Source organism: Pipistrellus hanaki (genome assembly GCF_964339955.1).
Source record: "Pipistrellus hanaki genome assembly, chromosome: 9".
NCBI lineage: Eukaryota > Metazoa > Chordata > Mammalia > Chiroptera > Vespertilionidae > Pipistrellus > Pipistrellus hanaki.
Window position 1 is genome coordinate 21,789,934 of NC_140511.1, and position 24,487 is coordinate 21,814,420.

General features: G+C 39.5%; 1 protein-coding gene across 3 annotated transcripts in view; it reads left to right on the forward strand.

Annotated features, from left to right (window-relative positions):
- The window catches only part of TRPC6 (transient receptor potential cation channel subfamily C member 6), a 96,697-nt gene that overhangs the window by 62,517 nt on the left and 9,693 nt on the right, over nt 1-24,487 (forward strand). For 2 of the 3 annotated variants that reach the window (XM_084895182.1, XM_084895180.1), the window contains exons 3-10: nt 2,632-2,817; nt 4,591-4,755; nt 10,587-10,803; nt 14,563-14,796; nt 17,231-17,495; nt 19,130-19,325; nt 20,273-20,476; nt 22,286-22,360. In XM_084895182.1, coding sequence (XP_084751308.1) covers nt 2,632-2,817; nt 4,591-4,755; nt 10,587-10,803; nt 14,563-14,796; nt 17,231-17,495; nt 19,130-19,325; nt 20,273-20,476; nt 22,286-22,360 — 1,542 coding nt within the window. The remainder of the gene's footprint in view (nt 1-2,631; nt 2,818-4,590; nt 4,756-10,586; nt 10,804-14,562; nt 14,797-17,230; nt 17,496-19,129; nt 19,326-20,272; nt 20,477-22,285; nt 22,361-24,487) is intronic. The other variant, XM_084895181.1, reaches the window with a different exon arrangement.

Below are 24,487 nucleotides of genomic sequence, written 5' to 3' on the forward strand. Positions count from 1 at the left end.
ACGTTTGCCTTGGAAATAACTATGGCTACACCCACACTGAGCGCTGCAGGGAGGAGAGGTTAGGTGCATTAGATTTTGTCAGAGCTCCATGGGCTCTTAACAAATGTCAGGAAACGGCCTGCTTTCAGATCTTGCCTCTGATGACATGAAGTAAGATAATTTTGTTTTATGGGATGCTTGCTACACGCTCATCACCCTGTGATGAACTTTGCACGTGTGATCTCTTTAACATTTACTTAATTTCATTAAACCTCAGTATTCTCAATTGTAAAATGAGAGTAATCATAGCACCTGCCTCATCGGGTGGTTTTAAGATCGTGTGGTTAAAACACAGAAGACCTGGGATGTGATTAAAGGAATATTTATCCCTGAAAGTCCAAGTTTCTAATTAGAGTACAGTGAACGGGAATGTCCACACCTCAGTGTCTGGCCCCACCACCCTCACTGACTACTTCATGGAAAGGGTGAAGCTGTTTTCTTGTACCTCTGTTTATACTATTCGATGAGTTACCTTTTTAGAACTGGTTTAAACCATTCTCAGCTAAGATATAATTTGTTTCATCAATTTGCTTTTATATAAACTGCCTGCACCTGCAATTGTGGAAAGCAGCTATAGTGTTTGGACAGGTTCAAGCCCTGGACTGATGAGAGGGCACAGTCCTCTAATTGCCATGTGCCAGTCCCAGCTATAGTTGCAAGCTTGAACCTGTGGTCTAAACACGTGGCCCTACGTGCCTGAGTGATGTGGGCTTGATAGAGTTCAGGTGCATGTCATTGAATAGGATTGAAACCCACGAGAATGTTCTAAACATGCTCTTGCTCTGCCTCTTGGAATCTGGCTATAAAATAAAGACATGGCTTGTAGTCCATGGCGCTGTCGCTAGCTCTCCATCAGAGAGGACAGCGTCCCACCGAGACCCAGCTTTCATTCTCTTGTCTGTCTTTTCTCAGTCCTTCACCCCCTCTCAGAGTCACCGAACCTGGCTGAGCTGGTGTGGCACATAAGGCGCCCACTGTGGGGCTGAGTGTGCCATGGCCGTTGCCGGCTTGCCACATGCAGTTAGCGATGTGCAGTCTGTTTATGAGTTACTAAACTGAAAGCTCACTTGGCATGCTTTGCAGAGAGGTGCCTTCGTAGGTGTTTCCCATATTCCCAGTATTGGCTCTTTTCCTACAGACTTCCCCCAAATATTACTTACTGCCTGACACCCAGAGGCAATCATATTTTCCAACATATTTCTCTCTGGATCTTTCCAAGGGATCTTTTCATTCCAAAGCATATTGGTGGCTTCAGGATAGGGGAGTCAGTTACCTTTGAATGTGCAAAGCTGGCGTTAAGGGGGACACTCTGCCACTGAAGCTGTGTCACCTCAAGGGACCTAAGTTTTTCATGTGCAAAATGGGAGTAGTATTTGCCCTGGCCGTCTCCCAGTTCTTCAAGATGAAAATAGAAAGCAACATGCAAAGAAGGGATAAAGTAACCTAATTCTTTTTTTTTAAATATATTTTATTGATTTTTTACAGAGAGAAAGGGAGAGGGGTAGAGAGCTAGAAACGTTGATGAGAGAGAAACATCAACCAGCTGCCTCTTGCACACCCCCCTACCGGGGATGTGCTGGCAACCAATGTACATGCCCTTGACTGGAATCGAACCTGGGACCTTTCAGTCCACAGACCGACGCTCTACCACTGAGCCAAACCGGCTTTGGCAAGGTAACCTAATTCTTAAAGGCAAAGAATTGGAGGCCAAACAGCACTCAGTTTGACACTTAGTGGCTGCAGGGTAGTTGGACACATTATTTAACCTAACAGAGCAGGAGACTGTGAAGATTAAGTGAGATAATATAATTCTCTCACAATGCAACAAGCTCTAGCTAGTATATTTCTTGATTAACGTTGGGTTATGAATGGTCTTATTTCAATGTAACACAACAGAGAGGAAGGAAATATTAGAAAAGACCGGAATGAACATGCGAATTCATGCTGTGTATGTTGGACAGGAGTTTTGGCGTTTAAATAGGATCTGCATTCTCTAAACCTTGCCAGCATAATGCGAGGTCATCAGTGAAAAATGACAATGAAAGCTTTTTCATTAAACTTCCTTTTCTCCACAGAAAAGAACCACAGTTTGCAGACTTTATATTAGACTTGCCTTTGACCCTATGTTTGGCACCTAAAGTTCCTCAGTAACCATTTATTAAATATGTAAGTGACATGTGTTTGCTTTTCTCCGGAATCTCTTCAAAGTCCTGTTCCTCAAGTGAAACAACTTAGTTTACAAAGTCTTCCAAAGACCCGTCAAGTGCCTGTTATGTGCCTGGCTGATGAAATTGTGAACATAAGAGATATGATGTATGCAGAGTTGTGGGGAAAGTTGCTTATATTGTATTTCTCCTGAATCATCCGGTGAGCTTGATAACTTGGATTATGCTTTAGCCACATTTCCTTTCTTATGACCTGAAGAAAGTCTTTATGGTGCTAAGATGTTTCAGAGACCACTCAGCAGAACAGCAAACTGAAAATGGTTTTCCCCACAAACCAAGTGACTGATAGGATTCCACTGAATATCATAGTGAAAGGTGCTACGTCTACATTATTATTTTCTGCTGTTGTCTGTTTTGTCTCTCTTAGAATGACTATAAAAAACTGTCGATGCAGTGCAAAGATTTTGTTGTTGGGCTCCTTGATCTGTGCAGAAACACTGAAGAAGTGGAGGCCATTCTGAACGGGGATGTTGAAATACACCACAGTGGCAGAGACCACAGTCGTCCAAATCTCAGCCGTTTAAAGCTTGCCATTAAATACGAAGTAAAAAAAGTAAGGTCAGGCATGAAGCCTGTTTCCGTTACTTCCGTTTGTGTGGGTGCTAAACCAGGATGAAGGGAGGGTTGGTTGGCCTCGTTCAGTTGAGCTGGGGTTTCCTAAGGAGCAATTGCTTTAGGCAGATTTTCTCACGAATGCCGAGAGCTTGCTTATGAGGCATCTAACGTACCCTGAACGACAGTCTTTAACAATCTAGGCTTCCTTGTGGGTGATTCTGCTTTCCTGTACTTCACTAATGACAGAGCCATGACTTTTGTGTGCCCAAATCACAAGGCCTCATTGTTTGACCCAACTCCAGGTCCCGTTTGTTGTTATGTTCCACTTCCTTCTTGAGCACATTTGAATCTCCTCCAACTGTGCCTTTATTTGTGGAATATGTTGACTCCCTGTTTTTATGTGGTTTACCCTCTCCCCTTTGGGGGATGTCGGAGAGCCGGTTTCAGCCTGATCCCTACAGGCCAGGCTGAGGGACCCCACCTGTACACAAATCTGTGCACTGGGCCCCCCTCCCCTGAATTCTTGGCTGCTTTCTTAGATTATGTGTGATATCTTTTAAAAATTTTTTTAAAGCTAAGTTGTATAACAAATGTTGTATAATACATGCTTATGGTAAGTTTTCAAACAGCACAGATGTATCCCCTTTCTATCTTCCCAATTTGTATAGAAAATAGTGAGTTGACATTCTATTTCTGTCCTTACCGGAGGGAAGGGGAGGGAAGAGGATGAAGAGGATAGAGGAGGTCAAATGCAGTATACAGATTATGTATTAGAGAATTTACAACTGAAACTTATATAATGTTATTAACTAATGCTACCTCAATAAATTTGATTTGCTAAATTTAATGTGAGAATAAAAAATTCTGAAAAATCAGCTTTTTTAATTGAAAGAGTTTATGACACAGAAATAGAATAGGCAGTCTATAAACTGACCATTATATGTAAATGAGAATTTAGTATAAAATAAGTTTGGTGTTTTAGGCCAATATAGGAAAGATGGTATACTTTAAAAAAAAAAAGTATTTAAATATCTGGACTAGCAGGGTTTTTCCATTGTTCCTTCTAGTTGAAAAAACCATCTATATATATAAAAACCTAAGCAACTCCCCCCCCCCCCCCCCCACTAGCCAACCGGTAGCTATGATGCGCAATGACCACTAAGGGGGAAGACACTCTGACCAGTAGCTGTGACATGCACTGACCATGAGGGGGCAGACACTCAATGTAGGAACTGCTGAGCTGCAGTGACTTGGCAGCTGTGGTTCTTGGATGATGCATCCAGAATCAGAGAGTAGGGAGCTCTATTTTGGGGTGCATCACTCGAGAACCACCCTCTCACAATCTGAGACCCTTTGGGGGATGTTGGGGAGCCGGTTTCAGCCTGATCCCTACAGGCCAGGCTGAGGGACCCCACCTGTACACAAATCTGTGCACTGGGCCTCTAGTATAATTATAAACATCCTTGTGTAAAACACTGATTGATCTTTTCACAATATTAAATTTTTTTTTAAAAAAAAATGTATGCTTTGAAAGAAAGCCCATTTGTTATGAAGGGAACGTTTGATAAATTAGAATCTCCTAATTTGTCTAATACATACTAGAACATCCTGCCATCTTGCGTGCTGTCAACTAGATGCTTTATGTTTATCTCTTAATTCTAACAATGTTTTCCGTGGGAAAGAACAGAACAAGGTATTAGAACAAAAGAAAATAGTTTATGCTGAACTTTCTTTAACCGCGCTGTTCCATGTTTTGTCAATTTCCTGCTAGTTCGTAGCCCACCCAAACTGCCAGCAGCAGCTCCTCTCCATATGGTATGAGAACCTCTCGGGCCTGCGGCAGCAGACGATGGCGGTCAAGTTCCTGGTGGTCCTTGCTGTTGCCGTGGGACTGCCCTTCCTGGCTCTCATTTACTGGTTTGCTCCGTGCAGCAAGGTATGTCTGTGGGACCTGGACCCCTCTCGCCTCCTAGAAGCATGTCTCGTTGAATAGATCAGGGGCGGGTATGCATGGAAAATTCACCTCCCAAATGAACATTTTAGGAAGGTCATAGTTGGGCTTAAATAATCTTATTATTTTTAATGTTGCAAAAATGACATAGATTAGCTAGGAAATAGAAAAAGAAATGCAACGAAGGAAACATTCACCTGTATCACTGCTAATATGCCGAAGAAAAGCCTCAGTTACTATGGCAATCTATAGTCATGTCTATGCATATCTTTTTATAGTTTTAAATGAGGTTGCATAGCATGCCTTGACAAGGTATCTCAAATAACATTGTAAGAGATAAATGTGTGTCCTCTCTTTATTTTTCCTCTGGCAAATTTGACATGAAATTTTTAAAAATTTATTTTAGCTAATATGGCCCGATAAATCTTCATTTAAATAAAGGGCAACCATATAAAAAAACACACACACACTAATATAATGTAGATTCAGTGAAGAATATTTATTTTAAGAATAGCATGGATAACCTATTGCGTTTGTTTTTTAAAGCCAAATCTATCTGCCCAGGCTTTGCTGAAAATATATTCAGATGGACCTAGCCTTTCATTGGTGACAGAACAAGCCTAAAAAATATTCAGATGTTTGAATTCTGTTAACAGGCACAGACATTTGTCTGTCCTGCGTTGCCAGCTATCTTATTTTTCATGCTTTGGAAGCTGCATTTCTGGAACTGTTTAAGTTACAACTCTGACAGACTGAAATAATTCTACCGCTACATGGCAACATGTCTGCAGGGCATCTATTTATGTGCTCTGCAGAAATGCCAGCTGAATCACTGGCTGGTCTTAAACAGCGGCATGACTCATTTTCAAACATTTGTAAATGCGCATGTGTGCCCCAATACCAACACTACCAACATATTGTTTTATTCCTTAGTCCCATGTGTGGTGCTCTGGCCTAATAGGGACTTTTCTCAGCAGCTTTTGGTAGAAACCTGATGCAAAGCCTTTTCCTTTTTAAATATGATGTGAACTTCATAATTACTTTTGGGGATGATAAGAGCATCTGCTGGAAATGAGGCACTTGCTTATGTACAAAACCTATCACCCTTACAATACTTACAGCCCCAAATTTATCTCTAAACTATAAAGGTTGAAAAGAATGAGACTGACAAGAATTAGGAATTTATAGCAAATTTTCTTCTAGAAAGTATTTTTTTTTGTCTTCCCTCTTTCATAGAAATACAGATCGCACTTAGGAAAAAAAAAATTGGAATTGTTCTTAGTAGAACAAAGGTCATATCAATGTATATAGTCTCTGTTCTGCTTCTCCTCACATTTCCTGAGTCTTCAGAGAGTAAGATGAATTTAAAGGGGAGGAGTTTTTGAATTATATATCCTGTGATCAGTTAAAATATAATAACTTTCCTAAGCTGGATAATTGTCCTTCCCCCTACCCAGTGAGTTCAAAAGCGCAATGTGTTCCAGAGAGTTTGGTGCTTTGACAGCGAATATTTTTGGCAGTCCTTAGAGTTACACATTACCTAAATTTTGATTGAATCCTAATTAACCTTATTTCCTTCACTATTTCTTCTTCCCTGGCCATGTTTCTGTCTGGCATCTGTTTTCCATCCTCGTTTATGAACACTGAGGCAAATAATCAAATTAAAAGGACACTGTCAAGGTATTTTCTTCTCATATTAAAACCTCTTTTACTGACTGTTATTTAGCCTTTGAAGCATGATGGTGAAGTCCGTTTTACAATTTTTCCATTTAGCAATGGACATAAACACTATTTGCAGGTTACAGAATTGATTTTTTATGTGGGAAGATTGCTTAAGCTACACTGATGCTTTTATTGAAAGTACTCTTTCCCAATACGTCCACACAAGTTAAGCCAGATTGTACTGTCGGCCGGTGCACCTTGACAGAGTCCCATTTCTGCTTGAAGTTGTTTTTATTTTTTTTTTTTTAGATTGGCTCTCTTCTCCTTCCAAACACTCCTTCTTGGTCCTTACGTATTCTGTTTTTCCACTATAATCTAAATATCAATGGCTTTATGCTCATTACCATAAAAATAGGTCATGCTGTGATTTCAACTTATTTCAGTTTAAGTTGGTGTCAACCTTTTCTATTGCTATTGGTATTTCGGAGTTAGGTATTTGGTCATCAATAAATACTTGAAAAGCCTATGACCTATAATATCTAAAAGCGAGTATTTCTTTCAGTGCTTCCACTCAATAATTTTCCAGGTACCTCAAGTATTTACCTCGTTCATTGATGAGTCCCTCACTTTACAGTTTTGGTTTTTCCCCCCAGAAATTTGTTTACATCTCAGGAGATACAAATGACAAATTTTACTAAAATGGAAAATCACTTAAACTCCTAAAGTCCATGAAATGGTACCAAAACCTGCCTAAGTTTAAAGAAAAACACAACTCTCAGTGATTTTGTTGGCGGTGGGAAAACAGAACCAGATGTGAACCGGCAACCTTAGTTCCTGAGTTCTGGCTGAGAAAGAATTCAGAACCAAGACAGATTATAACAAAAAGGTTTATTTAGAAAGAAATGGGCTCAGAAAATTAAATAGGATGAGAGAGAGAGAGAGAGAGAGAGAGAGAGAGAGAGAGAGAGAGAGAGAGAGAGAGAGAGAGAGAGAGGGAGAGAGAGAGAGAAACACCCTGGGGAAAGAAGAGGGTGGGGAAAGCACAGGCATGCTCCATAGAGAGAGCCTCCCTGGTCCTCCGTCCTGAGAGAATTTGTCTGAGGTCTCCGGGGAAGAGCTCAATGGAACACACATCAGCTTTCCTGGTGCATCTCCTCAGGACCATGCTGATGCATTAGTCAGTGCAGCTGGTCCTGATCTCTGCCTCAGGGCCACTCCCCCTGCTTTTGCTGCGTTTCTGCCCTGGAGCTGAAAGACAACTGAGGCCTGGATGTCCTCTCCAGGGGTCAGTGCTTACGGAAGTGGGCCTGCAGGCCCTGTTACTAGGCACCTGGAGCGCTCTGGCCCGGTGACCTTCTGCACCTGGCCCATCCTTCCTGCCCGCTCATGCTACCTAACTGCCTGCTACAGTTTGTGATAGGAAATGGAGGATATGAATATCCAAACACACCATTTTCATTTCCTGCCAATCAATTTTTAGGTTTTTTTTTAAATTTGTTTTCTTTGAACTAGAACGCTGAATAAGCAGCAAAAACACCTGGTTTGATTCTCCTCTCTCCCTTCCGAATAAAATAAAGGTGTGATGTTACATAAAGGCCAAGAACTCCATGAAGAAGGTAGGCCAGCCAGGTCAGGGTGAGGCACAGACCAGACACCCTGTCCTGAATAAGCAAACACTGACTCTGGGTGTGCCCAGGACAGCAAAACACAGGTTCCAGGTTTTCAGACGGTGGCCCACTCTAACATAGACAGCTTTATTCTCAGCCCTGTTCTGCACTGCAGGCTCTCCTCTTCTCCTCCTCTGCCTTCTCCTCCTCCTCCTCCTCCTCCTCCTCCTCCTCCTCCTCCTCCTCCTCCTCCTCCTCCTCCCCCTATTTTAATGTGTGCTCTCTTGTGTTTGGGGTAACTTTATATTTTGAAAGGCTACCTCTGATTCTTCCTGGAACAAGGCAGAATATAAATACATATTCCATAGATTTCTCTACTAACAGTCATTGCCTCATCCCAGTTTTCCACAGCAGAGAAATAAACTGAAAAAAAATTTAAAATTGGTTTAAGATTTATAGTAGCTTTTTCCATGAGGAATTTATTAAATTGTGTGCTACATTTTTATTTGCTATAATACATGATTAAAATAAATCACATGTAAAACATTGTAGAATTAAAATGAAGCACATGGTACACCATGGAAAAAGAAATTAAAGACACATTTATGGTCATTTGATAACAGTCTATATATTTTTAAAAACACAGCTAAGGACAACATGCAACAGAAAATGAAGTCCACTTTGTTTCCCATGTGGTTTAACCTGCCTTCATTTGATTATTTGAGAGTTCTATTTTTTAAAAAATTAAAAAATACTCTGAGTCAAATAATGAGCATTTTTATGGAAGTATGGTTTTCAGAGATGATTTTCATAGCAGATTTTCACAAAGTGACTTTGTATTGGCTCTACAAATATATCTAGCTAGATGGGTCCAACGGACACATACACACACATACACATACATGCACACACACATACTCTCTTGCAAATATCCTGATGTCTGGTCTGGCCTAAATTCAAGAGACAAGAAACTGAACTATATGATTTATTCTAACCTTAACATTTAAGATTTTGAAAACCATATATTCAAACATAATTTACAGATAGAGTACATTGATTTCATTTCTTCCATACAGCATTTAGCTTTTTAAAGTTTTTTTTTTTTAATTTTTGACTTTTTTATTTTTCAACTGCATATTCTATTAGTTTCAGGTGGATGCATAGTGGTTAGACATTTATATGACTTACAAAGTGACTCCCCCAGTAAGTCTAATAGCCACCTGGCCCACCATGCATATTATTGACTTAAAAAGAACCTTCTTTGTTTTCTCTAAGAATTTACACACACACACACACACACACACACACACACACATATATATATATATATATAATGATAAAATAAGAAATTACTTTGCAAACAAAATTAACTTGGACACAAGAATGCCTATGTTCAAATTCCAGCTCTGCCATTTAGGAGTTGTGTGACCTTTAAGCATTTAAGCACATTTCTGGACCTCACTTCCTCAGTCGTTTTTTATCTGTAAAATAGGCATTTTGGTATCACCTACCTCTTTGGATTGTACTGATTATATGAGTTAACAGAGTAAAGTGCTTAAAACAGTACTTGGCACATAACAGATTCTGGCTGTGTTGTTGGTATTATTATCTTGGGAATTTTTCTGTAGTAATAAACTTACTTAAAAGGCTGCTGGAAGCTATGTGCTCTCTCTAAGAAAACAACTGCACACACACACTGAGCTTTGCTGACCACGTCAGGGGATGCAGAGAGCCCCTGAGACACATCCTAGCCACCCACGTTCCACCCTCCACCCCAGCTAGAGTTTATGCCTCTCAGATGGAAATGCATCCTGTACTGAAGAGGCACGGGAGCTTTTCTTGTCTCCATAGCTCCTAGGAAGAATTTGATTTTCACATAATTTAGGAAATCCACTTATTGCCACTTAGCTAATGAGGGAATGAAACTGGAACTTGAACCTAAAATATGGGGCTTTAAACACGGTGTCCCGGCACATTATGGAACTGCCCTCCTGCCCTCTCCTCCACTGGAAGTTCTTTTCCTGGTTCTCGTGACTCCTACTCCATTTACAACATCACCAAAATAGCGACGTCACGTGAGGCCTGACTGTACGCACCCACGTCAGTGAAATATGCATGAAGACAACATTGCACAGTAGACTCAAGTTTGATATTTTTATTGCTGCTTCCTGAATACTTCATGCCCACTAAATTGATTTGCTTTTTATGAATAATAATGATACTATGCTCTGCCTTCTGTCATTATTATATTAACAATATTATTTTATCAGTACTTTATAATGTTTTAAGAATTTGCATATCAGGTAATAGAGAAGTTCACTTATTTAATTATCCACCCAGATCATCAACAGATGTAGATGAGGAATGTGACCAGAATTTTATAGCAGCATAAAGAATTATTCCATTATTCGTTTTATAAGTATACATCATCACTTTAGAGGAACATGGGATTACACAGGTAGTTGGTTATTCCTATGTACATGCATGTGTGTTTTGCAAAGCGTACAAAACGAAACTAAGATTTTCTTTTGGCGTGTGTTGTGGCAGATGGGGAAGATCATGCGTGGACCATTCATGAAGTTTGTAGCACACGCAGCCTCCTTCACCATTTTTCTGGGACTGCTAGTCATGAATGCAGCTGACAGATTTGAAGGCACCAAACTGCGCCCTAATGAAACCAGCACAGATAATGCAAAGCAGCTGTTCAGGATGAAAACATCCTGCTTCTCATGGATGGAGATGCTCATCATATCCTGGGTAATAGGTAAGGACTAAGTTTCCGTCATCATTTATTTTTGCAGCCTTAGCAGCTGGGCTGAATGCCACTGATTCCTTCACACATCCGTTATGTACTAGTACATGTACACAACATGACACAATGCACCCCACACCACGATTTTCTTTGTGTTTTTAAAGCAGAGTTAGTTTGGGCTCATTATCAGTGTCATAGTTTTTTTTCTCACATACCCCCAAGACTCCCAGGAAGAAAATAAATAGGATAATATCAATCAAACCCCATCTGAGATGAAAAAATCACTATTCATATTTTGGGAGAGCTGTGACATAAAGCCAAAAAACAATCACATGATTTTACATTGAGATTTAATAGGAACTGGAGCTAAAATCCACTTATTTTTGCATTTTTGGAACATTACATATCAGAGACTATTCAGATACTTTATTTTATTTATTGTTTTGTTTTGTTTTGTTTTGTTTTGTTTTTGAGAGAGATCGATGTGTTGTTTCACTTATGGTTGCATTCATTGGTTGCTTCTTGTCTGTGCCCTGACTGGGAATCAAACCCCGAACATTGGTGATGATGCTCTAACCCAGTGGTCGGCAAACTCATTAGTCAACAGAGTCAAATATCAACAGTACAACCATTGAAATTTCTTTTGAGAGCTGAAAACCAACTTCTGCACATAGGCCGCGGTTTCAATCGCACTGTATGTGCACGCCCACACGTGGTATTTTGTGGAAGAGCCACACTCAAGGGGCCAAAGAGCCACATCTAGCTCGCGAACCGCAGTTTTCCGACCACTGCTCTAATTAACTGAGCCACCCAGACATGTTTCAAAGCACTTTACATACATCAAATTATACAACCTTTCTGCCTCCGTTTTCTAGTCTGTAGCGTCATAATACATCTACCTCACAGCATTCTGGGGCCCGTGGAGCTCCCGAGTGCCAAGGGAACAGAGGGAATGCAGTGTTCACTGCCGCACCACTTGCCAATCAATCATACACATGACTTGTCACTAATATAATGCAAATAGGAAAGATATTTCAATTGGCTATTTATGAATGAATAAATTCAGTAGCTATTAAGTGCCTTTGTTAGACAGTGAGGATACTGAGGTGAATGAGATGCAGTCCTTCCACTGAAGTCTGGGGGCAGGTCAATAAGTAAACCTGTCTGTGCGGAGAAGACTGAATGAGCACAGTCTTCTGTTTTATTTTATTCTAAGAAATGTAAAGCGAGGGAGCAGGCTTTTTCTCACTGCCCTGGAGGCAGAATGAGCACCAGCCAGTCTGCATGGAGGGGATACCTCCTGCACATTCAACAGTGGGATGAGCAGCTTTCAGAATCGTAAGCGCCTCACCTCCAGACAAGTTCGAGCAAGGCTCGGTCCCCGCGGAGCAGCGGGTTTCAAAGTATGCTTGGCAGCTCTGCGGCCTCTCAGGGCAAATAAGACAGGAAATCCTTCTTCAGGTGGATTAGTTCACTGTGTTTGTTTTGTTTTTTAAGCTTCGGTAAGATATTTTTACCAATAATTATACTTCTGAGATTGGGGGGGGGGGGGGGGGGAGAAAGAGAAATAAGATGGAAAAATGGGAGGAAGGAGAGGAAGCTTTGAAAACAACTAGACCACATGGGTTTAAATGGTTTAAATGTCCCATTAATCCCTATATTTCAGTTATCCCGCATCTCCCATGAAGGAGGTTGGCAGGAACCCAGGGACCACAAAAGGAAAGCTGCCTTTGGATTTCTCTCATCCCTGCCCATGGGGGGGGGGGGGGGGGGGGGAAGTGTGTGCGTGGTTAAGTGTATACACGCAGTTTATCCTGTTTTAAATTTGATCCACTAAAATATGTATGAACTTGATCCTAGTCACTCCTTACTGTGGACACATTCAAAATAAAGTAATGAAGTTATCTTCTCATCAAAGCACATACTCTGTGATGCACTGAATTCTAGTTTTGAGAAAAGCGCATAGTAAATTGTTTGCAGGCAGAGACCACACACACGGCAGGTTCTTGGTTAGAGACTCATTACAAATGGGAGAATATGGAGCAAGTGGTTGCTGGGAGGAAGAGGATATTAATTTCAACTAGGGGACTCTGAAAGACTTCTTTTTTAAAAAAAATATATTTTATTGATTTTTTACAGAGAGGAAGGGAGAGAGATAGAGAGCCAGAAACGTCGATGAGAGAGAAACATCGACCAGCTGCCTCTTGCACACCCCCCACTGGGGATGTGCCCACAACCCAGGTACATGCCCTTGACTGGAATCGAACTTGGGACCTTTCAGTCCGCAGACCGATGCTCTACCACTGAGCCAAGCCGGTTTAGGCTGAAAGACTTCTTGATGGAGGCAGGTTGGACTGATTGTTGGAATCCAAAGATTACATTCCTCCACAGGGCTCTAGGAGGAAGCAGGATGTCATAGAGCAGGGTATCTTAAAGGTAAGAGGGGTAAAGTCCCTCCTTTTTAATAAAGCAAGATTCTTTAAGTTAAGGAAGAAAATATGTGCCAATCATAGAAATTTAAAAATAGTAAGTGCTCAATAAATTTTACTTGTTATTTTCCCCAAGTGCCAGATACAGTGATATGCAGTTTATATGAGTTGTTTGTCTCACAGCAATTCTATGAATTAGGTGCAAACTACTATCATACCCATTTTACAGATTGAGTTTTATAAAGTTTAAGTAAGTTGCCAAAGATTGCAGGGCTAATAAGTGGAGGGACAAGGTCAAACCCCTGGAGATTTGATCCCAAAAACTATGTTCTTAGGTACTACATTAAATTTTAGAGAGAAAGTGCAATATTATTAATAATTCCACCAGCAAGAGACCATTGCTATGAATAAGACCCTGAATTCCTTCTAGTCTTTTGTTGTGCTTGCTTTAAACATAAAGTCAGGAATATATCGCATATTTTACTGAACATGTTTAAATGCTCATGACAAACATTCTCCACCATGTTAGTCCAGGTCTTCCAAGAAGGATGTGCAAAGACAGGATTGAATATATATGACAGTTATATTAAGGGAGATTGAAATTCTATTAAGGGAAATTTCATGTGGGAGAAAATGGGGAGGGAGCTGAGGAAAGATTGGGGTGTCAGACGGGGAGGTGAGCCTGATTCTGAGGAAGGGAGAGAGAGAGAAAGGGAAGAAGTTGGAAAGAAGCATCCTAGATCTCCATGCAGTCAAAGGGAAGTTCAGTAAGGCTGTCAGGAAATACTTGAGCCAAAATCAGCCATCAGAGTGTTTCCATGCATGTCTCCCAAGAATGGATGCTCTCACTCTTTGCTGGGAGCAGCCCATGGGAAGCATTGTTGTGAGACAAAAATGGCAGTAAACTTCAGAATGCAGTCGCTGAGGCCCAGGGCCCATTAAAGTCTTGGTCTGTGAGGTCTATGAGGTACATTCTCATGGTCACTACTCCATGGCAATGAAAACATTATATCAAATGGCCATGCCTGTGTTTTGGTTATAAAGAATCCTACAGTGAAGAACTTTTAAATATATTTTTATGTATAGCATTAATGGGTCAAAGAATCTTTTTTTTTTTTAAGCATCTTGATGAACTTTGTCAAATTGCTTTCAGATAAGGCTCTGATATTGCTGGACTGTGCGATTTGGGGAGAGATGGGAATTATGGACGAATGGTTGGTTTGAGGCCAAATGCTGAAGGGTTTTGAATATCAGGTTGAGGTCTTTCAAATTTATTTTGTTTTATTGAAGAGCTTAGGCTGGAATGAAATTGAATTGATAATTTAACCCCTTTCCAATGCAGGCATGATATGGGCTGAATGTAAAGAAATTTGGACTCAAGGCCCCAAGGAATATTTGTTTGAGTTGTGGAATATGCTTGATTTTGGTATGTTAGCGATCTTTGCAGCATCATTCATTGCAAGATTCATGGCATTTTGGCACGCTTCCAAAGCTCAGAGCATCATTGATGCAAATGATACTTTGAAAGACTTAACAAAAGTCACATTGGGAGACAATGTGAAATACTACAATTTGGGTGAGTTTACAGTATACAGTCGATATAAGTTAATAAAAATGTAGAATTTTCCTATAAAAGTGTATGACAATAGTAGTTTGGTTATCACCCATTCTCATTGAATTATTGGTTAGTTTCCAGCTTATCCAGAGTATCTGTATCTGAAGAAGCATGTTTTTTGCTTCTTCCTTCTATTTTTCTTCTGCTTGGAAATATCTTAGTCACAGGAATTATCTCACTGATCTTTTGGATCAGGTGGCTAACTATCAGACTTCATTGAGAAGGCTTGCTTGTGTCTTGGATTTATTTCTTTTCTCATCTCTATTAAAAACACTACTCCTTGTTTTTCAACTCTGGTTTGTTTGTTTTTGGTTTGTTTTTGTTTTGTTTTCAGATTCCACATATAAGGGATATCATACAGTGTTTTTGTCTTTCTCTGTCTCACCTCAGCATAATGTCCTCAAAGTCCATCCTTGTCTCACATATGACAGGATTTCCTTCTTTCTCATGATTGATAATATTTCATTGTGTGTATATCACATCTTCTTTTATCCATTCACCCATTGGTGGCACTTAGATTGTCTCCATATCTTGGCTGTCATGAACAATGCTATAATAAACAATGGGAGTGCATAAAAACACACACACAAATAAACCCCATTATACATTTGAGTACCATTTCCATTTAAGACATACAGATTATTTGAAAGCAAGGGAATTGTTGGAATCTCTGAAAGCACCCTCAATAAATGTCACTACTGTTTCCCACCCAGGCTTTGAACTGGGAGAGATATAAAAACAAAAAGTTAATATGGAGGTCGGGTCATCACCTCTAAGACTGATAGGGTTCAGGATTGATGACATGATTTTAAGTCATTAACCAATGGGCTCAGCAATATTGAACTCCCAGAATTAGGCAGACATATCTTCAAATTTCCAAACAATAATGGTCAGGACAGTCCTCCCCTAGGAGGGGTATGGCAGCATGTGCCTGACCATGTGATATTTCTCCATGTGAATTCAGAGGAGAATTCACAAGAAAAGGAGGACAGAGCTGAGCTAGGTATGCTCAGTAATCCATCCCAAGTCAACAATCTGATAAATCATTCCATTGCCCCAGGAGGAAAGTGACTAGGGATGGAAATAGGTCCAGTGATTTGCCTAGGGGAAATCCCTTCTTGTAGAAACATGGAGTTGGAAAAATAGACTTTCTCTGTATACTTACTTTAAACCCTCTGATAAGTAATCAGTTAAAACTTTCATTGTCATCTCTACCAGTTAGTGGCTATATTACATAAGGATTTATTTATTTTTTATTAACTTGTATATTTCTTTTACCATTTAACTATAGTTTTTAATATATAGAATTTTATAAAGTTAAAGTGATCTCTCTGTTTATATGTAGTACTTATATTCAAAGCACTATGTATATGTTCTCAGCAAGTAAACAAAGACACATTTATAATAACATTTTTCCTTTTTATTACACATTGTTTTTTGCATTTTTCTTATGATGCTTTCTTAATTGAGTTTTTGATAACCTATCATAGTAATAAATAGTAATTATATCAGGTCATCAAAATTTAATAAATGAATAATTGCTCTTTTTTATGATAAAAATAGACTTGAGTGACCCATAAAATTACTTTAGTAAGTTTAAAAAACTACAAGTATTTCACTAGCTCCAAATCACATAATAGTCTATATAATAAAAGGATAATATGCTAATTAGGATGGATGTTCATCAGGACAAAGCCCCAGCAGCTGTGAGGCCCAGGTCTCAGGCAGCCATGGGCTCAGGCAGCCACCGCAGCCAGAAGTGGCAGCAGCAGTGGGGTGATGGGGGCAGCACCTTCCCCTGATCAGCCTGGTCGCCTTCCACAGAGGGAGGCATGACTGCAGCAGAACCTAAGCCATCAGTAGGACATATCTGGAGGGCTCCCTCTGAGAAGAGTCAAGCTAGGCTGAGGGGACACCCCCCCCCCCGCAGTGCACGAATTTTCATGCATCGTTATCATAGTTCATGTTATTATAGTTTAATATTAAATAATAAATGCTACCATTTATTTAATATCAACTACTTTCTAAACAGGGAATGTAGGTTGATGTATTGAATTCTCACAACAGATGAAAGTGATAGAAGTGGTATTATCTCATTTTCAAGGATGGGAAAATAAATACTGAGAGAAGTTAAATAATTTGTCCCAGCCTTTCTAGTCTATCTATTGGAATTTTTACACATACTGAGTCTGTAGTTTGAGCTCTTAACCATTATGATATTCTCTTATGGAAAATTGCCAACAAACCAACTAGGAGGGTCATTTTCTCAATAAATTCACAAGCTCAAATATACCTGATGCTTAAAGAAGCCCTCTAAGAACAGATAATTCCTTTGGGAACTTAAATAAACAACTTAAAGAGACTCACCATAACTCATATCTTCTTTTTTTCCTAGCCAGGATAAAGTGGGACCCCTCTGATCCTCAAATTATATCTGAAGGTCTTTATGCAATTGCTGTGGTTTTAAGTTTCTCCAGAATAGCTTATATCTTACCAGCAAATGAAAGCTTTGGGCCTCTGCAGATATCACTTGGAAGGACAGTAAAAGACATCTTCAAGTTCATGGTCATCTTCATCATGGTGTTTGTGGCCTTCATGATTGGAATGTTCAACCTCTACTCCTACTACATTGGTGCAAAACAAAATGAAGCCTTTACCACGTATGTGATCCCAGATGTTTTGATGATGGTGATTATAGATTAGATAAGTATGAGCTTAAATGATTACAGATTAAATAAATGGTGTGTAAAACAAAATGAGACCCTCACAATGTATATGTTCTCAAATGTTTTGATGGTGAAGATTGCAGAGTAAATTAATGTTGGCTTAACAGAGTTTGTATATGTTTATGGGATAAATAGTACTTTGATCTTCCTCTTCAGTGAAAATAGATTTGTAAATGAGTTGAAAGAACTAAAAAATATAAGCACCTTCCAAATATAAAAGAATAATAGCTAACATGTTTAGAGCTAGGTGCTGTAATAGGATTTTGTTATCTCCATTTCACAAAAAGAGGAAACTAAGGTTCAGAAAAGCTAACTACCTTGCTGTATGTTGTTGCACCGCTGCCAGCATTTGGAAAAGCTGGGACGTAACCCTTTGTCCGCTGACTTCAGCATCTGTGCTCTTAACTGCTGGGGTGCTGACCGTGAGCACAGCTGCTTTCCTAATTTAATTTCTCAGATCATGTTGAGATCTGAGTTTTCAGCAGGGACAAGAGTGTTTTTGGCTTATGTTCACCACAGACACATGTTTTTGTTAAGTTTTTTAATAAAGTAGGTTTGGAATTAATTACACAAATATTAGGTTCTCGGTGTCACAATTGGAAGCATCAACTGCAGCATCACCTATTATTACCCATATTGTTGTGAAGTGCAGTTTATCAGAGAAATGAAACCACCTTGGTTAAACAAATGGGCTTAGCTTTGCTCAATAATTAGGCCGAAAGCAATGAAATACCTGCCAAGACATGTTAGTGATTTTGGTAACCGTGTATCCTATATAATAAAAGGCTACTATGCCAATTGACCAAACGGCAGAATGACCAGTTGCTTTGATGCGCACTGACCACCAGAGAGCAGACACTCAATGCAGGACTGCCCCCTGGTGGTCAGTGTGCTCCCAACAGGGGGGGTGTTGCTCAGCCAGAATCTGGGCTCACAGCTGGTGAGGGCAATGATGGTGGTAAGAGCCACTCCTTGCCTCCACAGCAGCGCTAAGGTTGTCTGCTGACATAGGATTGTGAGAGGGCACAGGCCGGGCTGAAGGACCTTCCTGAGTACAGGAATTTCATGCACTAGGCCTCTAGTATATATATAATAGTCTATGTTCATATTGTCATATTTTCCTTAAGACACATTATATTGTTATATACTATTTATTGCACATAAGTGGAAGTATAGATGAACAGGAAACTTAAAGGGGCTCTAACAAATTGAACTGTTATTATTAAGTAATACATTTGATACTTCCATTGCCAAAGCTATGGACTATTTAAATGTTAACATTAGTTAATGTTATGAAGTTGTGTTAATACCATTTATTGAGTATTTATTATGTGCCAGATATTGTGCTATATGCTTTGTATGCACAATATTATCTCATTCTTGTAACAATCCTGGAAATAAAAGTTATTGTTTCCATTTTATGGAAAAAAAAACAGGTTTAGGGAAATATTTTTTCATGAATACCTAACAATTTGCAAAAACATTAAGTTAACTCACTTTTATTATGGTACCACTGTCAGTTATTTATATACTTCATTATTTCCTTTCTCTATTTTTCCCCCCACCAGAGTCGAGGAGAGTTTTAAGACACTGTTCTGGGCTATATTTGGACTTTCTGAAGTGAAATCAGTAGTCATCAACTATAATCACAAATTCATTGAAAACATCGGTTATGTTCTTTATGGCGTCTATAACGTTACAATGGTCATTGTTTTGCTAAACATGTTAATTGCAATGATCAACAGTTCATTCCAGGAGATTGAGGTATAATCTGTATACCTTTGTGTATTCTGTGCCTACATGTTTTAACTCTTCTGGGGATCCACTCAGCATTGGTGATGAAAATCCAGACTTCTTTCCCTCCTTTGTTCTTTCCCTATTTTATATAATTGTTTGGCCAGTAAGCTAGAGACTCTTGACTCTTTCTTCCAAATGTAACATCAGTGGGTGTGTTGGGGCAGTAAGACACGAGGAGGAGAAATACTGTCTGATTCTTCATTGTTAAAAAATTTAGAACTGCTATATCAGTTTTAAGTTATATTTTATTTAAAAATATATTGCTCTGAATACCACTGCTATCCAAATCTTTTTGTCTGTTTTTTTAAATCCTCACTCAAGTACACTTTTCCATTGATTTTAGAGAGAGTGAAATGGAGGGAAGAGAGAGAGAAACATCAATGTGAGAGGGAGACACCAATTGGTTGCCTCCTGCCCTGACCAGTATGTGATCTTGACTGAGAATCAAACCCGGGACCCTTCAGTGTATGGACTGTTGCTCTAACCACTGGTATACACAAACAAGGGTCTTCAAATCTTTTTGAGTGAGGTTCATAATTGACCTTTTCTCAAATTTAGAGTGATTATATTTTTTTATTCCAGAAACCTCAGCCTGTGAGTTAATCAAATAAGTCTTTTGTTATAGAATAAAAGAGTGACTAATTTTTATAATACTTTTTAGAAAATACATTTATACATTTCAATGTATTTGTAAACACATGCAAGTTTTGAAACCTGTAGTTCTTTTAGCCTGATAAAATTTTAGAGATATTTAGGAGAGTGTGTGAGTAGAACCAACCTTTGGAAAAGTCTTGGAGCAGTCTTTCTGGGAGGTGTGCAGGCGTTATTGCCTTAACAAGGCACACAGTGTTGGAAATATTCCAGTAAATTTGTTTATGTATCTCCTTGCTGAACTGTCATGTGTGTTTGCATAGGATGATGCTGATGTGGAATGGAAATTTGCAAGGGCCAAGCTTTGGTTTTCCTACTTCGAGGAGGGAAGGACTCTTCCTGTTCCCTTCAACCTGGTGCCAAGTCCGAAGTCCCTGTTTTATCTCTTACTGAAGCTTAAGAAATGCATTTCCAAGCTGTTCCGGTGTCATAAAAAGGGTTTCCAGGAGGATACTGAGATGAACAAGGTAATTGGACTTGATAATTGTTTATTATATCAATATTTAAAATGCTGTTGCTATTTTATTTATTTTTTTTTAAATATGTTTTATTTTTTTAGAAAGAGAGGAAGGGAGACAGAGAGAAACATCGATGGCCGCTTCCTTCATGCCCCCTACAAGGGATCAAGCCCACAACATGGGCATGTTCCCTGACTGGGAATCAAATGAGTGACTGCCTGGTGCATGGGTTGATGATCAACCAACTGAGCCACAATGGCCCGGACAAATACCATGGCTGTTATAACTACTGTAAAAAGAAACAGTCCATTATAACATGTCCATTTATTCCTTATGTAGTCAGTTAGCTAATCATGTTCCTTTGGCTTATGTCTGTTTCACAGGAGCACATTGGACATGCCCTGCTTAAAAGGAATATAAAACAAGTTCATGAAATGTAACTAAAATAATGTAATACATTATTTGGAGCAGATACTGAAAGGGAGAGCTTTTCTGGGGCCCATTTTTGCACTTGTGGCCATATTTCTCTTACTCACCTTCAATTTATATAGCTAGGCAAAGCATCAGGAGCTGGTTATGACTTGGGGGAATTTGACTCCTCAGTAACTTCATTGGAAAGTTCAGAAAGCAGCTGCTCACCTGCACTGTGGGAGACTAGCTTGCAGTAAGCAGTTCAGGAAAGAAAGATGTGAGGGTACTCATTGGAAACAATGATCCTGTGAGGCAATGCAATCTCAAGAGACCATAAAAGAGGTATATTACTTAGATGAAGGGCTAGGAAGGTCACAGTGTGTTCAGAAATCTTTAGAGAACATGTGGAATGTTGTATATAATTGTGTGTGTTGGGGGTAGGAGTTCTTACTCTACACAAAAACCTCTACAACTGGGAGGACTAGAGGCATCCAGAGGAGGAGTACCTACATGGGGTCAGGTTTGGATAGGGTGTCAGATGATGGCGACTTCAGGAACTGTCTATTTCACTGGAAGAAGGAGGTCTGGAGGGGAGCATGAATATCTTTTAAATTCTCACTTTTGACTAGGAAGTACAATTGTTTTGTTTCTGTCCCTTCAAAAATGGGAAGAGAGGCAATAGATGAAAGTTGTAAATACTTCAATTTTAGGCCTATGTAAAAACAAACTTGTAACAAAATCTGCCCAGCAGGGTTGTGGCCTGTCTTATGAAGTAATAAGCCTCCTATCACTGAAAGTAATTCATATGCCGGACAACCAACATTACAGTACATATAGGAGATCTTCCTACCCTGGGTGGTCAGTTAAGCCAAGTGTGTAAAAGTTCCTGGCAATTATATTTTATCATTGAATAAAAAGAAATTCTAATTCCTGCTCCATTTGATACTTGAGGTTCTCAAGTGAATAATAAACTCTCTGAGTGCTAGTTTTCTCAACTGATATAATAAAGGTTATATCTACATTACGAAGATCAAAACAAATCAATATGCAAAAGTGCTTTGAGAATGCCAAATTATTTTGTGTTAGAATTTTGGAAAAAATACACCATTTATGCCATTTTTCCAGATGTATAACATAGAGCATAGTGGGTTGAGTAGCAAAAATTTTCTTTACTTTATAACATTATGATTAGAACTGCAATCTGAGAGAATTCATTGTGCAAAGGAAATGTCTAAGCACTTACCAAAGGGAAGACCCCAATAAGAGTATTTTTCTCCTACTGAAATTTGCTAGAGGGTTAGACCAAATGGCCTTTAAAGGATGGAATAAAGAAGGAGTAAAACTGGCTTTGTAATCCCAAATCTGAAATTAGCAATTATGCTCACTTTATTATCTTATCTTTAAAAGAGAAACGAAGAAAAGAAATTTGGGATTTTGGGAAGTCATGAAGACCTTCCAAAATTATCACTTGACAGAAAACAGGTAAGATCATCTTTAAAAATATGAAGTCATGCATAGGCTTATCTTTTCAGGGTAAAGCATACATGTTCAGGAGCAATTTTAAGAAACAGAAATTAGACACATTAAAGAATTTAACTATTTTTAACAATGCCAAGAGAATCTGTCACCAAGAGCTGGAAATAAAGCTATGTTCACATAATCAACAAAAAGAATTATGTGCTTACTTAAGATATATTAGACACATATTTCTTATGGAGAATGGGATATAGGAATGATGTAAAGGAGAAAGGAGAAACTTAAAGGAAGCCAACAGGGACTGTTGGAGACAGGATTAAACTAGCGGCAGGCAGCTGAGGTGGAGAGGATGCCCAGCCAGAAGAGCCTCCTCATTTGTCAGTAATCAAGAAGCTGTCAGAAAAGGTACCAAGGGAATTCAATGGTGGCTGTTCTTGGCCCAGTTCACAGTGAGCAATGTGCCTCAGAAACGTGCTTCCCTCATTCGGAGTGGCAGAACCCCCAATGATGGGGACATTTGCTACCTTCTTGTCTCGTGCACATAGAGGTGCAAGAAATGCTTATTGAGCCAAAACCGGTTTGGCTCAGTTGATAGAGCATTGGTCTGTGGACTGAAAGGTCCCAGGTTCCATTCCGGTAAAGGGCATGTCCATTGGTTGCAGACACATTCCCGGTAGGGAGTGTGCAGGAGGCAGCTGGTCAATGTGTCTAGCTCTTTATCCCTCTCCCTTTCTCTCTGTAAAAAATCAATAAAATATAGTTTAAAAAAAAGAAAAGAAAAAAGAAATGCTTATTGATACAGGGAAATTATACATGGGTTAATTGGGGGAAGGCCAATGTATCAGAAGGATTTGCATGCTGTTGGACATAAAAAACCAAATCACGGTATTTTTACAAGATAGTTGTTTTCCTCCTCCCACTTAACCCTCCAGAGGTGGGCATTACAGGGCTGTTGCCCAGGAGGGTCTCATTGACTTTCTTGGATTTTTTTTGTGGTAGTGAGATGCAAGATGACAGTTTCACTTCCAGCACCACACCCACTTTTAGACAGGAAGAAGGAATAAAGGCAAAGGAAAAGAGGGGCATGCCAGCTGACTGCCACCACTCTCAGAGGTGCTCCCAGTGACTCCTGTTGTTATATCTCACTTGCCAGAACTGTGTTACAGTGTCTCTCCAGGGGACACAAATGTCGAAGAGGAGGCTTTTTTTTGTTTTGTTTTTATACTAGGTTTCCTCCACCAACACAGTAAGAATATTCATTGGTATTGATATAGTAAGAACATGGAACTAGGTATGTAACAGATTGGGATCTCATCACATCTCTGCCTTTTTAGCAATTCCTTAACTTCTATGCACTTCCGTTTCCTCATCAATAAAATAGGGATGATCGAGTTACACAAGCCCATCACACAAGACTGTGAGGAGGATTACAATGGTACTTCATAAATGACAAACACTATGCAAGTGTAAAGTACTTGTCATGGAGAAGTGGCTCTTTTGGTTATTTGGGTATAGGCAATTCAATAAAAATTTTGCAAAACCAGGTCAGCAACACGGAGCAGACCTGCAGGTGCGTACGCCGTGTGCATCAGACTACATGCAGCACAGACATGTTATTTTAGCATCATAGATCTGTTCATGCTATATGGAGTCAGACGTGGCAATTTTAAAAAAATCAGTTACATGCCGAAACTGGTTTGGCTCAGTGGATAGAGCTTCGATCTGCGACTGAAGGATCCCAGGTTCGATTCCAGTCAAGGGCATGTACCTAGGTTGCGGGCACATCTCCGGTAGGGGGTGTGTAGGAGGCAGCTGGTCGATGTTTCTCTCTCATTGATGTTTCTAGCTTTCTATCCCTCTCACTTCCTCTCTGTAAAAAATCAATAAAATATATATTTTTTAAATCAGTTACATATCCAGGAACTCTAAACCTTGAACTTTTAATCAAGTCAGAGGCTGTCATTTTTTTTTTCTTTTAATCTTCAGCTGAGGAATTTCCCCCCATTGACTTTTAGAGAGAGTGGAAGGGAGGAAGAGAGAAAGAGAGAGATCAATGCTAGAGAGACACATTAATTGATGGTCTCCTGCACTGGGACTGGTGATCCAACCTGCAAGCCAGGTATGTGGCCCCGA